The sequence below is a fragment of the Calliphora vicina genome, chromosome 5 (genome assembly GCF_958450345.1).
Source record: "Calliphora vicina chromosome 5, idCalVici1.1, whole genome shotgun sequence".
Taxonomy (NCBI): domain Eukaryota; kingdom Metazoa; phylum Arthropoda; class Insecta; order Diptera; family Calliphoridae; genus Calliphora; species Calliphora vicina.
Window position 1 is genome coordinate 37,679,760 of NC_088784.1, and position 17,860 is coordinate 37,697,619.

At 33.9% G+C, this 17,860-nt stretch overlaps 1 protein-coding gene across 1 annotated transcript; it reads left to right on the forward strand.

The window, feature by feature from the left end:
- The first annotated feature begins 379 nt into the window (after positions 1–379).
- Positions 380–17,531, forward strand: MESR4 (misexpression suppressor of ras 4). The gene is made up of 5 exons (XM_065514428.1): positions 380–1,322; positions 6,425–9,065; positions 9,131–10,134; positions 10,200–11,393; positions 11,839–17,531. Exons 2-5 carry the CDS (start codon positions 6,444–6,446, stop codon positions 16,208–16,210), a joined length of 9,192 nt encoding a protein of 3,063 aa, XP_065370500.1. The 5' UTR covers positions 380–1,322; positions 6,425–6,443; the 3' UTR covers positions 16,211–17,531.
- The last annotated feature ends 329 nt before the right edge of the window (positions 17,532–17,860 follow it).

Below are 17,860 nucleotides of genomic sequence, written 5' to 3' on the forward strand. Positions count from 1 at the left end.
AATGTTTATCATATAATAATTAAAGAATACTTATTTATTAGACTCTACTGTAATATTTGTAAAGACAAACCGGATGTAGATAAAACCACAAAGACGCGTGTCTCAGTGCTGCCAACATTGTACATGTTTTCAAATGCAAGGTTGCATTTTATACACCAATTATTAACTATAGCCATTTTAATATTTCCATTGAAATATTTATTATATATGTAATATTTATCCAGATATACAAAAGTTTTATCATATAAATAACATTCATCCATAATTTCTAGCTTGTAATACGATTTTATGCAATTAATTCTATTATTTTACACTTTTTGCAACGATGTTAACTGTACCTTACCAAATACAACACTGTTTTTTTCATGCTACACAAAAATACAACACAGTGCATGGTTGACTAAACGAAAAATGGCTAACGCCAAAAAATTCAGCAAATTTTTTTGTTTGTGGAATAAAAAATTTTTCAATTTAAATTAAACCCTTATAAAATGCTTAAATTTTTATAAATTTGCAATAAAAATATTCTTTAAACAATTCTCCATCGAATAATATAAAGATTTTATGAAGGAAAATAAAGAAATATTGGAAAAAAGTGTTTGAAAGTTGAAGCCTGCAAATTTGCCCAAAGTTCGCGTGTATGTAAGAAATACGGAAGAAAAAAAAGTGTGCTTTGCCAAATTCTCATAAAAGAATAGAAAAAACACGCTAAGAAATTAAAAGTATAATACGCAAAAAATAAATTAACATCAAAAGAAAGAATTATTTTAAAAATATTTTTCGAAAAGCAAATAACAATTATCGAAGAATTGTTGTGAAATTCATTTCAAGTGCAAGAAAATTGTGAAAAATTCTGGCTACGATTGAATAAGAGGGTGTCTCCTCTAACGTAGAGCGCGCTCGGTTGTCCGTGGTCTTGTTTTTTGTTTTTGCTTCGTTGAGACTCCGCTGGGCGAGACACATAGACTTTCGGGCTCGTCGACGCGCACTCGTTTCATGTTGGTGGTTCAATTTAGTTGGTCTGCAAACGTCAGTGTGTGCGGATTTAAAGGCTGTTGTTGTCTTGTATACCGTGCCTGCTGCTTGTTCTGATACATAAGACTTCACTCAGCCAGCAGTTGTCTCTCAGACACGCGGACGGACACCGAAACCAGAAATTTATTAACAAAACAATTAAACCAACGTGTTAATGTTACCTTTAAAGGCTATAAAACAACCAACATTAAATGGCGCTCGGATAACAAAACAACATCGAAAAATATATTTCGTGAAGTAAAGAGGAAAAAACTCCTTAATGTAAAAAAAAGAAAATTTGCTTAAAGGTAATTTGCATTTAAAAGTTTATATATTCATAATTGTTTTATTTTCAATTGTTATTTTATTCTCTTAAAAAAGGCGCGTTTTTTTATTTGTGTGAAAATTATTTGTACATCCATAATATGATTTTATGTTTTTGTTTCATTTTCCTTTTCTTTGTCTTTATCTATTTCGTTCATTCATTCGAAAATTGTTTTTATTTTCTTTTATTTTGTTTTTAATAGATAGAATGAAATGGTTTGTGTGTGTGCATTTTAATAATTTTGTGTGTTTCCCACTGAACAATTTTAAGTCAAAAATATCTAAATAGATTTTATTGTAAAAAATTTTAATGAATATTGTGTATTGTTGTTTATCTGAAGCAACACAACAACTTTATACTGCAACAATTATACATACAACATTTTAAACAATTTATTCGTAATAACTTGTTTTGCTCAAAACGAAATGATTTGCAACAAACTCGTGGTTTTTCACAAAAACAAATCAAAATAATTATCTTTGAGTCATATTGTTGTTGATATTTTTATTTTTCTGCAAATAGTGTTATACCTGTTTCGATCAACTTTTCCCGCGTCGACTAGATATAATTTCAAAGTTAAGATAAATAAATATAAACGTATTGTTTATGTATTTACATTTAATTCTCTAGTTTATTAGCACCACTCCGGATCGATTTTTTATGCTGAATATGACGATATAGTTTTTGTCAGTACATAGTTCCCGGGTTATGAGCCTCCAAAGTTCAAATGTTTGATATGTTATATTTTTGCTGTTTTCTACCCGATTTGGTCAATATAGATATAAGTCATTAGGCTTTTTACAATACCTTTTATACCTACCTATGAAATATAAATCTTAAAATTTTATTTCCCTTTAGGACCAATATTAAAATGTTTGTGTTTTTTGCTATGACTAATTATGGACTGATCATCATAAAATTAGGTGCCATGGCTTCTTGGATCGAAATTTGTGTTGATATGTACTAGTGTTTTTCTTTTACAGCACTTTTTCATTTCCTGGGAAATCGGGATTAGTTTTGAAATTTGCCTGGAATTCTCACCTAAAATAAATTATTAAATTTTAAGAACGTAGACTTCGTTAAAAAGCTAAAAACTGCATTTGGTTTTAAAGTGTGATTGGATACAAATAAAAAAATCCATTAAAAATTTAATATAAAGAGATAAACTGACTCGATTTCCAATTTTGATTATATACGTACACGCATGTCACCCAGTTGTATCGGAATAGCTTCAACCTTTTTCGTTGTATGAATCTGCATTTGTTTTCGAGCTTTAAGCATCTTTTAGAGAAAGTCAAATTCCAAAAAAATTATCAAGGAAAATAATTCCCGGGAATTCTCGCACAATTTCCCGGGATTTCGGTATTGAACATTTTGCAGAATTCCCGGGAAAAAACAATTGAATATACCTATACATATAAATTAAACATTTATGACCGATAATCATCTATTTCGCTATTGTGTGGAGCTTCGTTCTTGCATATGCCAATTTTTGTCGGAATATCTTCAAAATTGCGACCTGTACTTTAGGCACAAGGTTTACATGGACAGCCAGATGGACGGATGGACATCGTTTAATCGACTCAGACAGTTACTTAGTCGATCGGTATACATACTTTAAGGTGGGCGTTAGACAAATATTTTTAACAGGGACCGTAAATAACGGTTAACCAGAAAATATAAAATCAAAAACTCTGTGTTGATTCAACGGAGACCTATACTGTTGACGTGCTCTTTTAGAATCTATGGTGATATTAAAAAAATTATCTCAACTCCAAAGTTGACAGTTATTTTTCAATGTAAAAATAAAAAAACTCTTAATAAAGGGTTTTAAATAACCGTCATAAAAAAACTCATTTGAGGAGTTTTATTTTTTCCGTCAGAAAATAAAACTCATTTGAGGAGTTTATTTTCCCGTCAGAAAATAAAACTCGTTTAGTGTATTTTCTACTTTTTTCAGTATCTTTCTTTATTGAGTCTATCAGATATGATATGTATATGGTATTTTATTTGTTTAAGAAAAAAAAAACAACAAAAAGTTAATAATAGGAATCAAACAATAGCAAGTTAAAATCCCACTTGTTTTTATTTTAATGACAATTTATTCAATTGCAATGCAAGGTGCTCTACAAATTGTAATGATCTGACCAGCGTCATGTTTTAGGTGTCAATTTAGATAAAAAGGAAAAAATACAACTCCTCAAATGAGTTTTATTTTCTGACGGGAAAAATAAAAATCCTCAAATGAATTTTTTTCTGACGTGAAAAATAAAACTCCTCAAATGAGTTTTTTAATGACGGCTATTTGAAACTCTTTTGCGAACTTTTATTTATGTTTTAGATGGACTTTTATTTTTAAAGTCGCAAACTAACTGTTATAAAATAACTGACGGTCCCTGATTTTTAGGCGTAACAAACAAATGCATAATATCCTCCCCACTACGGTGGTGTTGGGTATAAAAACGGTGACGTGAATTACCTTATTATATGTACATTTCATTCCTCATTTGTTTGCTGGGTTTTGAATCTTCTCTGTTTTGAATAAGTGTACGTACGTTTGTACAAAATATAGATTGCGCTGAGTTGGAATGTATGTAGGTATAAGACTTAAAATAAAAAAAGAAACATGTGGTGTGTGTAAAATTATCGAAATAGAAGAAGAGAAAGATAGGTAGAAGATGGTAGTATATAAATTGAATTTTTGTTTTGTTTACATTTTGTCTTTGTCAAATACAAATTACTTCATGTCGTAAACACTTCGCATTTTTAAATAATAAGTTTTTTTTAAGTAGAAATTTGTAAACAATTGCTAGTATAAATCAATTAGTAAAACAAGAAGGTTCGTTAGAATTTAATATGTAAAACCAAAATATGTAATTACATTAGAATGCATTTGAATTTAATAAAACTAAACTAATGTAAATTAATATTAGTATATAGTCTGCTTCAAAAATGTTTTTTTTTGTTTATAAATATTAATAAATATCAAAAACCAGTTTTAGTTGTGATTACCACTTAATTTAGTCAAGCTTTTTGTGTTGCATAAATTGCAAATTCATTAAAAATATAAGTTTTAAGATTATCAACAACCATCTCAACTTCTTATCTACCGTTTTCGATACTGACGATCAAGATAATCACATAAGTGATAAATAGGGTTAAGAATAATTGTTGTGAAATCCTAGGCTATTTTTTAACAATTTCTTTTTTGTGAAATATTATTTTTAAAAATTGACTGCTTGCCAAGATTTTTATTGTTTTGTAAGTAGGTTTGAAAATGATTAACAAACGTTTATATCTTATTCCATAAAAATAAGTTTTCCAACACCTGTGATTCTTAAACTTATAATCATTTAATTTTAATAAGGTTGCAATCAATTCAAAATAATGATATCTATAGATAAAAATATAAAATAAAAAATAAAAAAATTATGGAAATAAATTAATAAATGAAATTCCCTATCTCATTTGAATATGGTTTATTCTGTTGGTGGATGTTATCCATTTTCTATAAAAGATCAATTGATTTTCATGAATTTGTTTAGTACAAAAGTTGTGTTTATTTAACTTTGTGTATTTCAATCAAAATGGGACTTTCCCGAATTTATAACAGAACAGTTTTTATCACAGTTTTAATAACATAAATAACAAAGAGATTTCGTAGTTTGGTTAAAAACATAAAAACTGTGATATTTTATCTAACAGTTAAATTATACTGTTTTCTTTTTTTTTTACAAAATTTTGCAATATAAAATTATCAGGCCTGTCACAGAATTCCATTCCGAAAGTGGAATTAATTCCGTATTTCGCTTATCCAGAAAAAGTAAAACGAAAATTTCTTTCGGAATGAAACCACTTTCAGTTTTCAAAGTGGAATTATTTGTTTTTTTTTTTTGACATTTTTAATCAATTTCTGTACCAAAAACTTCACTTTTGTTTTAATATAAAAAACGCTGTCAAATTAAAATCAAAAATACAGAATTGTTAAATATTTTTGGAATTAATAAATTACACGGAATCTGAAGAACCTAAAACAAAATCGATCCGAATCAAACTACGGAATTGAAACCATACCGAACAAAATGTGTTATATAAAACAAATATTTTACCGAAGGGTGAAAATAGAGATTGTGTCCAAGAAGTAAAGAAATGCTTCAAAAAAACGGAAATGAAGTAGAAAATCCTAGTTTTATTACCAAAATTCTCTTTTCAAAAGTTTGGATACTGAAGAATATCGAGGGACTATATTCAAAATCCTCTATCTACAATAATATTCCTTATAAATAAGCGAAATAAAAATGTTTATTGTCTCCTGGAATCTTGTGTTTTCTAACATAGAGGGATTCGAATATACATAGATCCTCGATATATAAAAATTAAAATTCAATAATAATAGTTGCTTTGGTTTATCATCAAGAATTATTTCAGCAGACATTGGTAATGTTATCTATCTATACCGAAATTGTCCGACAGAGACTATAATATTCCAATTTATCAGTTCAGACGATTAAAAAATTAATATAATTTTACTATATATAAAGCAACGAAACCAAGCAAAACAATTGCAATTGTCTTTCCCAAAAACGACCGTCAAGAAAACCAAAGTACCTAACTGCCAGCAAATCTGGTTCGCTGGACGGTACTCTACCTAAACATCAAATAACCAAAACAGAGACATTCTTGAAAATATAACCTAGATCTTTGTTGATGATAACAAGTCCCGGGAGTGAATCAGCGGAATATTGATGGAACAGATCATATGCAGTTGGTCAAGGATATGTTAGATATAAATAGGGTTATATAATTTAATAAGCCAAGGCAGCCAGCGGACTTAAATCTAAAATCGATTGGAGGATGTTGAAAAACTAGAATGCAAAAAAATCGTATTATATAAGGGCCAACTACTGTACTTTGTAAAACAAAGTGATACAAAATAATTCTCGCACAATGTATAATAATAATTCTTAAATATTTACACTTATTCATAATTTAATTTGAAATTTGTCATATCTTTTCAAAAAAGGAAATTTTATATGAACATTTCGATAAATTTAAAAAATAACAATTTACTTGTCTTTATTTCAGTTGAAACCCCAAACAAATTATGGAAACTATTAATCAACCACCAGAAACAGAAACAATAAATGTTACAAGCATTCTGGACTCTAATGTCATCACCCAAGATTCACTTCAAACTACCGAAGATATTAATAATGTGAAACAACATGTTAGTGAAAATGAAGATTTACAGGATGAAACAACAACAATTACAACAACAACATCAAAAACAACAACAACAACAGAACAAAATAAGAGTAAAACCACAAATATTAAATTACAACTTGTGGACAAAATATACGATAGTGATGATGACGACGATGAATCTATGGACGATGACGAAGAACCTATGGACATAAGTAGCGCTGATGATGGTAATGGTATAAATGAAAGCCAAAAGATTCATAATGACAGTGAAGCACAACAGGTGGAAGCAGCTGCTCAACCGCAAACGCAACCACAACCAGAAAATGTGGAAGATAAAAAATATAATAACGTAGCAGATAATGATGATGACGAAATAATTTCAAATGAAACTAAAAAGTATAAATATGAACAATCTAAAGAAACCGAAGAAGATGAATTATTGAAATCGGATAATGAAGACGATCATGTTGATGAGCACAAGGAACATCCAACAACCGTCTTGGATAGTATCTCTATGGCGCAGGAAGAAGAGTTATTAAAAAGTGAAGATGAAGACGAAAATGACAAAGAAAAAGAAAAAGAGAAAGATTGTATACAAACAAATGAGGTGGAGGTTGAGGCAAGTGAAGAAAATAAACCACCAGAAGTTTTAAAAACAAATGAGAATGAAACAGTACAAGAGGAGGAAGTAAACATGCAGGATTTAGAAGAAGTGAACGAAAAATCGTATGCAGGTGAATTTAATTTAGAAAAACACCAGGTAATAGAAACAGAGATCTCAAGTACAGACATAGTTTGTCTGGAAACGGAAAATAATGCGGAATCATCTCTCCAAGTAGAAGAACATCAGCAAAAATCGGAAAATACGGTTATAAATCTTAACGACGATGACAGTGAAGCGACAGATAAAATTGTAACAATTGCACATCAACCTAAAGTTAAGGAAAATGCAGAAAATCATAGAATTTTATATCAATTTGATTTAGATGATGATAGCAGCAGCGAAGATAGTTTTCATTACAAGAAATCACCGTCACCAACACAAACTAGCGATAATAAAGAAACAAGCGCTGCAGATGATGCCTCAACGAGTCAACAGCAAATTTATGAAACAGTAACGCAACAAAGCATTTCCGTAACTACAGACAATAAAGATGTCGATAATAATGAAAGTAGAGAGCGAGATAAAGAAGTTAATGAAGATGAAGAAGCAAAACAAACTGAAATATTTGCTTTTCCACCTCCTCAAGAAGCTTCTGCTAAAAGTAGTAGATCATTTAGTGATAATGAATGTGAAATCCCAACATTTATGTCTCCTCAAATAAATTCTGCCAAGAGTGAGGAATCATTAATTGATACTAATGCTGTTGGAGATGAAATAAGAAAACAAACAGAAATTTCATCTTTTCAATCTCCAAAAACGGCAACTACTGCTAAAAGTGAAGGATCGTGCAGTGATGAAGATAATTATACGGATGAGGAGTCTGAAGCTGAAAAAAAACCTAGTAAATTTTCGGATTTATGGAACTCTGAAAATCTTAGTCAGAATGAAAAAGATTGCAATGAAAAAACATTCGTTGAGGAAAATCCATTGGATGAAAATAAATTGCTTTCCATTTGTAGAGACCCTAAGATGGAACTCAATGATGAAAACAATTCTTTACAATTGCCTAAATTGAATGGCGATCATGATGCTAAAGAAGACCAGTACAATGAGACGGGGGATATGGAAAACTCGAACGATAGTAACATCAATAACAAAGCTGTTACGTGTCGTCGTCTATCGTTGTCTCCAAAATCATTAATAGACTCAAATATTACACCTTCTTCACCCCAACAACATTCATCTTTAATATTACCTCCAACTGAAGAGTCCCGTAATGAAATTCAGGAAGAAGTAGACGAAATTAACTCATCTTTTGGAGAACAAGAAAGTGAAACAAATAATCATAATGACCACAAAACCGAAATTGAGTCTGATAATGAGAGTCATTTAAAGATTAATGAAACTAGCCGAGATTATCATAATGGGGATAGTGAAGATGATGCTGCCAACAAATCGGATGTGTCATTACCTCCATCACCACCTGCTAACCAAAACGAGGACGAAGAAGCCAGTCGTTCCTCCTTGGCATCGTCGGCATCATTTTCCACTACCACATCATCCTCACAACAGTTAGTTATTGATCATCCTATGGATGATGTTAAAGAAGAAAAAGTTAAACCCTTAAAAATCACCCTAAAACGAAAATTATCAAACCTAAGTGATGATGGGGATTCTATGGGTCCTAAACAGAAGCAAGTCCATTTGTATGTTGAAAATCAGATGCCAGAAGAAATTCAGAAATCTCAATCCCACCATGAAGAACTTAAGGAAGAGTTACATGAGATTGCTAAAGATTTGCAGGTGGAGGAAAACATGGAAATTGAAGCAAATGTGTCGCAAGAATATCACGATCATACAATGACAGAATTCAAACAACCAAGTAGCGATTTGGCTTTGGAAATTAATGAAGAAAAGGTATGTTTTTATTTGAGTTATAAATTTTGTTTGTTATATATTAATTTTATATATATATTTTACAGCCTCTATTATTACACCAAGAAGCTGAAACTGCAGACCCATCAACATTTAAGTCTTTACTCCTGCAGCAGTTGGAAAAGCCCTTGGCCATGCCCAATATTGCTTCTAATCGAAATATATCACCACTCACTATCTCACCTATTACTTATGCTGCAGCTCCATTACCAACACCGCATCTACACTTACAGCCTTTAGTGGATATGCAAACACCAACACCGACACCACCTCCTCCTCCACCTCCTCAAGCAACAGGCGTTACAAAATACTTGTGTTTTAAATGTAAAACAGGCAGCTTTGATACATTTGCAGCACTAACAGAACACCAGGCCACATGTTTAGTTTCTCACTCTCTATTTCCCTTTAATCAAGCGACAATTGAAACCACGACAATGCAGCCACCTGCATCAACACCTCCACCTCTAAATAGTCTTCAAAACAATAAGTCAACAGCTTTAACAACAAAATCAGCTGATTTCATTGAATTGAAAGAAATAATTGCACCTCCAACGCAGCCAACAGTTGCCAGTACAAAAAAACGTTTTTACAAATGTTCCACCTGCAATACATTTCATGAAAATTGGAATTTATTTTTACACATACGAGAACAACACAATCGTCACATGTGTTTGTATTGTGTGCGATTTTTTCCTACCGCTGAAAAGCTGGCACTGCATTTAGAAATTAAACATGATTTGGAACAAAATCACTTTAATTCCGAAGAGGCTCTACGCAAAAGTATACCAGTGTTGGAGGGTTACGCATTGGAAACACGTTTCCTTATGTGTTGCACCTGCCAACATATCTTCACGGAAAATGAACAATTTTCCCAACACGATTGCACAGAGTATATAAAGCCTTGTTCGCTGTGTGGCCAAAAAGGCAGGCATACGAATCAGTGTAAAGCACATCCGGATAGTAAGCGTTTCTCCAAGTTGAAGAAGAAAAAGGAAAAACATACACAGCCCTTGGAAATCTTGGCTCCGCCGGCGACGGGCCCCAATGAAAGGTATGTGTATTATAGTAATAATTGGTTTTGCATTACATTATTCTATTTAATTATTCTTCTTACAGAACCCAAAAGGATTTCACTGTTCCACCCATCACCATTAGTAATCATAATATCAATCCCACCATTATTTCTAATTCCAATTTGAACTGTGATAGTGGTCGTGCTGAGAAAAGCCTGCGACCACCAACAACCATTAACTCTATGCATAGTGAAGATAGCAACAGTAGTAGTAATATGGTTATTGATGAATCATGTAACACTAAACATATGCCACCTGCACATACACAAACACAGCCACATCCACAAATAAACACCAACTTCAGTCATGGGACACAGCCACTAATATCAAGTGTACAGTTAGAACCAGATTTACCACCAGACAGACAATTCGTGGACGAAGCAATCCCTGCGCCTTTGCCACCTATTAAACTAGTTGTACCCAAATTAAAATTATGTGTTCCCAAAGAGTTTCAAAAGTCTGTGGACGATGCTCTATCCACTTCAGATAGTGAGGAGGAAGTCGACGATGATGAAGAAGCAGAAGAAGTCCAAGTACAAGAAGAACAAGAGCAAGGGCGAGAAAATAAGTATAATAATGAATCCTTATGCATGGCAAAACCTAGTGCAACACCAGAAATGTGTAACACAATAGAACCTACAGCTACAACAACTCAAAGTTCATTGCTTGCCGAATCAACACCGGCCAATTCTCAAGATGTAGAAATCGAACGTAACTCAGCAACAGAATCCGCCACTGAAGCTGGTAATTCACAAGACGATGCTGCCTACGAAAGTGAGAGAGGCAACAACAAGTCCAAAATTCCCGTTCCATTACTAGACGACGATGATTCCCTGGACGAGCCCAACTCCAATCTTGTACGCATCATGCAAGAAATCGAACGTACTAAAATGGACATTAAACGCACTAAGAAAACGTCACACCGTCACAACAAACCCTTTGCTTTGCCACGTCAGCCAACCATTTCACAATCGAGCAATAGAACCGCTGATCACAATTGGTCACCAACACCGCCAGCCTCTCCAAACTCACGTTGGTTTACGCCAAGACGTTCGACCATATCGCAAAGTGGAGAAGAACAGTTTCAGAAAACGCCACAGCATCAACAGTTTCTATTACCGCCTCCTAGTCCAGTCAAACAGTTGGGTACACCACAGGAGCGACGTGATACCATTGGCAGTGATATGATGGATATTGATGAGACTATTACGTCGCAGCCAACACAAACAATTTATTGGTACGTAATAACTAAAGTTAGGCCACTCATCTATTACTATTTTCAGTTTTGATTAGCAAATTCGCTACTTGTAATTCCCTACTTCATGGTGTTTTTTATTTGTATTAGGGTCTACAAATTATCGAAATTCGAAAATAATAGCTTATAAAAATAGCTATAAAAAAGCAAATTTCAGCCTATTCAGTTGACGAGAACTGGTTCAAAATTCAATTAAAAAGTTTGACCTAAACAACAAATCAAGTTAAATAAAAGCTTTTAAACAAATATCGTATTTCTCGTCAATAAATATTGTAACCATACGTTTTTACTTTTCATATAAAAATCGAAAAAATCATTGTTTAAAAGACAAAATCTTATTACATCTTTTTTTCTTAAATATTTCTAAATCTACATTAATTTAAATCTTAGACATACTTTACTAACTTAAACTTTTCATCTTTTACAGCAATCAATTACGTCCATTAGACAAAGACAATTTAAATACTTCAAGCGAAAGTATCGATATAAAAGGCAATAATGAACCCATGGAGACGAGTCAAATAACCGACAACGAAACATCAGTATCTGACGTTAACAACACTATGTTGGAATCCGAACAGTTCCACAGACAACCAGCATCGCCTGTGTCACAAGAACAACAAGAACCAGAAAATGTAGAACATCAAGAACCAGAACATGTAGAACAACAAGAACCAGAACATGAAGAACAACAAGAACCAGAACATGAACATGAAGAACACGAAAACAAAGACATTGACATTGGGGATGTACAATCAACAAAACCAAATACACCAGAGACACCTCAAAATATGGATATTTCTCTGACGCAGTCTACAGACAATGAAAACAACGAAAGAGCTATGAGCATGAGCCTGAGTGAGCACCAAGAGGAGGAAGGTGAAGATGATACTGAAATCGATGTGTGTGATAATAAAGATCAGGAGGAAAATATTCAAATAACCGACAATGATAAATCGTTGGAAGTGGAAAAACTACCGCCAGCCGATGGTATTGAGGTGGCAAATGAAGATACTGTCACCGTTGATTTGCAGCTGGATCGACCTTTGGATAAATATGAAATCATTGATTTTGTACGCATCTGTTTAAAGGCTGCCTATCCGTTGTGCCTGTATTGCAACCATGCCCGACGTATAGCAGTGAATGGCAAAAGGTTAGTGTTGCACATCATAGGACATCATCGTTTTACGGCCACTGTTGATAGTATAACGGGCGAAGAGTTATTGCCCGCCACTATAGTGACAAAACTAAAAAGCTTCCTACCCGATCTAGAAGAACACTATTTCAATTCGAACAGTTATTGCACATACGGAGATGGATCGTTTACAAGTCCTTTCAATGAACGTATATTTGAATGCTTTCAGTGCCGCTTTGTCACATCCACGCACAAAGAACTGTATTTGCACAACCGCAAAATGCATTTACGCACTGCCATTTTATGTTTTATGTGTCGTGCCAACTTCTTTAGCTTCAGTGAGATCTTGTGTCACATTTGTCCCGGAGTACCCAATAAGGTTTCGGTATTCGATGTCAAGTTTCGTTGTTGTCTGTGTGAGTTAGACAATATACCGTCACCGTTTCGTCTTATGGTTCATTTGCGCAAGAAACATTTTGCATGTGATGTTTGTTTGGAGGACTGTCGCGATCAGAGTAAACTGTCCTCGCATGTGTGGAAGCACAAATTGCATCACTTGTGTTATCGCTGTGGCATTGCGTATCGCAACAAGTTGGACATAACAAAGCATTTGTTTTGGAAGCATGGCACCGAGAGTACCATTTGTAAAAGATGCCTACAAAAGAGATGGCGACATGTGTATCACTTTTGCATACCACCCACAACATTTGTATGCGAAGTGTGTAATCTATGTTTCTCCAAAGCCATGTACTTGAGGGTGCACAAACGATTACACAGTGGCGACTTGAGGTATCCCTGTATAGAGGATAGTTGTGAGGAGAAATTCATATCTAGGAAACTTTTGCTTAAACACGCCCTGTTACATCAAATCTTGCCACCTGAAGATGTTGCTGATAAGGAGAAAGAGGCCGAAACATCTTTAGAGAATAAGGAAAATGAGTTCGGTGGAACGAAAGATACAGTTAGAGATGATCTTAAAATGACAACCGACCTACAAAACATCAAACAGGAGCTTGTAGAGATCAAAAAGGAACCTTTAGATGAATCTGAAATGGAGTGTCAGAACCAGTTGAAACAGGAGAAAAGTGAGATGCCCGACAAGAAAGAAACGGAAAATGAAAAAGTTAAGAAGTCTGGTGTGGGGAAGGACTCCAAAAATGGCGAAATAAAGGAAAAGAAGCATTCGGTCTTAAATGAACCACGCAAAAAGCGTAAGAAGAGCAAACGTTCCAAAGAGCTACTCGAAGATTTGAATCTAACAGCTCCTAATCTCTCTGAGTCAGACTCAAGCGATGATTCGGATTCCGATTCGGACTCGAAAACAAAAAGTGAAATAGATGCTATGCCACGTGTTATGTTGTCGCCACCATCGGAAGCTGAAAACGATGACAAAGAAAATAAATCTTCGGAACCTGTAGAACCGGGACAAGTATTAGAAATTTGGAAAAACTTCCTAAAAACCCAACAAGGCTCAAGTTCTGTTGAAGAATTGGAACGTTTAAAAGCCTCTAATGAGGAGAATAAGCAGCCAAAGCCCAAACCAGTGCATGTAGCCTGCTCCGATCATGATTATTGCAAAATGGAACCAGAACCACCAGCGCCGCCACCTGCTCCTAAACCAGTAGCTGCTAATATAAAAGATGATTTTAAAAAGCCTAGCACAGAGGTAAACTCTACACCGGAAACTTCGCCCACGAAAAGGAAACAAAGTAAGTCGCCAAGACGTCGTTTGTCTTCCAAAAGATCAGACGCTTCATCATCCTCCAGCGGTTCGAGCTCTAGCTCTGATTCCAGCTGCTCTTGTGGTTCAAACTGTTCTTGTTCTTCATCCGACTCGGATTCTTCTTCCTCGTCTTCATCTTCGGATGATAGCGACTCATCTATGGCATCCAACAATTCGGTGCGTAAAAGACATCGCAAAAAGTCGGAACGTGATCGCATGCGTAAACGTAGTGAAAGTATTTCACCCTTAAAACAACATAAACTTTCAGTTTCCATCAGTGAAGTCATTAATGTGGATGACGATGAAACTGTTAAGGAAACAGAAAAGGTGGAAGAGAGACCTCCTTCTCCTCCCAAAGAACCGCTGTTCTATGAAAGTGATTTGGAAACAAATGAATCAGACACTGATGAAGAATTCTATGACGAGCATCCCCAAAAGTTAGCCAACGAATTGTTGGCACAAAAACGTGCTCAACTTATGGCGCAAACTAGACTCTCGCCTTCACATAATTATGACATCGTGGAAAATAGTCGTCCCTCGACACCCTCACTACCCGAAGAAGTGGCAACAAATGAAAAACCAAAAATAAAAGTTAAAAAGAAGAAACGTGATCGTAAGTCATCTTGCAAAGGTCAAGGTATGCACTCAAATCATGTTCCAGCACCAGAACAAGCAATTGCGCCGGCGCAAACTGTTCTTGAGGTTCATCAGCCAGCAAACGCCATGATGCAGGTGGTGCAGCAACAACCACCTCCCCCGCCAACTGCATCTCTAATAAATCCAGTGATAGATTCACAGCATAATCAGCCAACTAATTTATACATTACTCCTCAAAATATTATGCCACAGACAATTTATGCTCCACCGCCGCCAGTGGGTCTTACAGAGCATACAACTTTAACGCCTCGACCATTAACGATGCCTCCCTACGGTAACTCACATCGAATGAGCGAAGGTAGCAGCTGTTCTGATGCGGACGGTTCTCTTAAACGTTCAAAGCGTCAAAGAAGACCCAACAAATTCTACGGTTACACAAGTGATGATGAAAATCATATGAATGGTCCACCTTTGATGATTGGCACAAGGGCGTTTAAGCCTCAACCACCACCTCAGCTAACGTGGTGCAAGGATGACCTTCCAACTCCATCAAAAAGTATACTGAACAATAAAAACAAGACGCCAAGAACACCAAAAACCCCAGCTACTCCGGGAAGTCCTATCGTTGGCACTTTTAGCACATCAACAAGTAAGAAGAAATCTAAACTTTCACTTACCGGCGGAGAGAAGTCGGCACGCAAAAGACCAGCCAAGAAAAAAGATGCTAAGATAGACAATAAATTTCCTCCCATACCAACATTAAAAATTAGACCCTCACAGATCGGCCTAAATACCACGATAAATCACTCCAACACAAAGCCAGGCAACTACAATACTACCGACGATACAAGCAGTGATGACGACACCACAAAGGGACATGGACATTTTTCAGCTTCAAGTAGTTTTAATGCTTCTATGGCAAATCATACAGTGGCTGCTGCTCTACCACCGCCCATAATACTACCGTCACAGCCGCCGGCACCACCAACACCACAGACTACTGCCTTCAATCACAGAATACCGCCAGCGCTTCTGCCCAATCCCGACTTTGCCACACTGCAATACTTCAAAGCCAACAACATACGCTATCCCATACGGCCGCCTGCCGGTGCCAGGCAACCGCGAGAAGGAGAATCTGTGTATTGTTATTGCCGCTGTCCCTACGACGAGGTGTCCGAAATGATAGCCTGTGATGGTGAAAATTGTCTCATTGAATGGTTTCATTTTGAATGTGTGGGCATAATGGTGGCCCCTCAGGGTAAATGGTTTTGTGCCGAATGTCGACCAAAATACTCGGAGGAATTATATCCCTCTTCATCAACAGGACAACTAAATAATGTCTAGTGTAAATATCGAACACCACACTGTTTTTGCTCATGTTGTTTCAAAACTGTATATATCTTCTACCTCTCTTTCAAACTACTACTACTGTATCTCTATCTCTCTCATTATCTGAATGTCTGGCTAACTCTTTATTAAATAATTATTTATAATTAATTGTTGTTTTTGACACTGTGCGTCAAGTTCGACAAATATGGAAATGGCTCAATCTTTATTTGGTTGATTAAAACTGACATACAAAAACTGAATAAAGAAAAACAAATTTAAATATTCTAACACTAATAAAAGAAACGCCAAAATACGCTTATTATATGATAAAATTATTTACTAAATAGACTCTGGTTTTTAGCTTAATTTTTTTTATTTTATTTTTTTTTCTTTAATATTAGAACTCAAACAAACAAAAGGAAACAAATATAATAATAATACCTTTTTAATACATTTTTGAACTTATGAGAATTATTACGAAATTGGAATACAATATTTAATAACATTTATTAAGAAATCAATTAAATGCTGTTTATAATTAAAAAAATAAAAAGAAAAATAATACTTGAACTCTGGGAATATAATTTATGTTCATGTTTAACTTCTTTTAACTTCTATCTCTTAATTTAACTTTATAATTGAAAAACAAACAACAACAAAACTAAAACATAAAATAGAGTAAATATTAAAATACAATACATACATACATATATTAATTATTTAATTAAGCTACATTAAAATCAATCTATATTTAATGATATATAAAAAGCAAATAAGTTTTATGTAAATATTATAAATATTTATTTCTAGTTGCAAACAAAATCGAAATAACATAACATTAGGTAATTACATTCAATGTAATTATTTGTTAAAGCAGTTATGTCTATTCCCTACCCTACCTACTGTTGGTATATGAAACTTATTCATTTTAATTTAAACACTTGTAAATTTTCTATTAATTTAGTTTATTATTTCTTCTTTCTGCCTTTTGTGTAAACATATTGTAAATTTCTTATTTTTTTATTTTTTTTGAACATATTTCTGTAGCACTTTAATGATTAATTACAAACAACAATTACGTATCATGATATTTCACTTACGTAAGTTATCTGTGTATATTATATAATATGGAAGAAAATATAATATTAAAATACTTTAAATTTAACTTTATTATTAAACTAATTCTATTAAAAGATTCATTTAAAATACATACAATACATATATATACAAAATACAAATAAAATTATCTTGCAAAATAAATAAAAAGGAAATATTAAAGATTTGCAAATATTTTGCATAACTCTTTAAAACTCTATATATTATAAAATGAAACAAATTTTTTGCTGTTTTTATTATGTTTATTATTGGGTATAGGGTTCCTAATTTTCCGTACTTTTTCATTTCCCGGGAGCAAATTAAAAAAACTCTCCAATCCCGGGAATGACAAAAATTCGTTTATTTCAATGCTTCATTGACAACTAACTATCTGCTAGAACCGAAAAAATTATTGATATTTGAGACTGTAGAAACGATGCTTAGAGCATGTCACAGGCTGTAAACTATAGGATATTCTACTTCATGAAACAATAATGTAGTGGCTTAATGGCCTCAATGAATCCAGTATGGGTCTCCGAGTAGAAGTGTAAAATACAGAGACCTTCGCCG

What these genes read in the sequence shown, in the direction of transcription:
- MESR4 (XM_065514428.1), top strand. Translation starts at nt 6,444, where the DNA reads ATGGAAACTATTAATCAACCACCAGAAACAGAAACAATAAATGTTACA. An exon ending in TGGAAATTAATGAAGAAAAG is followed by an intron (nt 9,066 to 9,130) that starts GTATGTTTTTAT and finishes TATATTTTACAG; the next exon opens with CCTCTATTATTACACCAAGA. An exon ending in GCGACGGGCCCCAATGAAAG is followed by an intron (nt 10,135 to 10,199) that starts GTATGTGTATTA and finishes TTCTTCTTACAG; the next exon opens with AACCCAAAAGGATTTCACTG.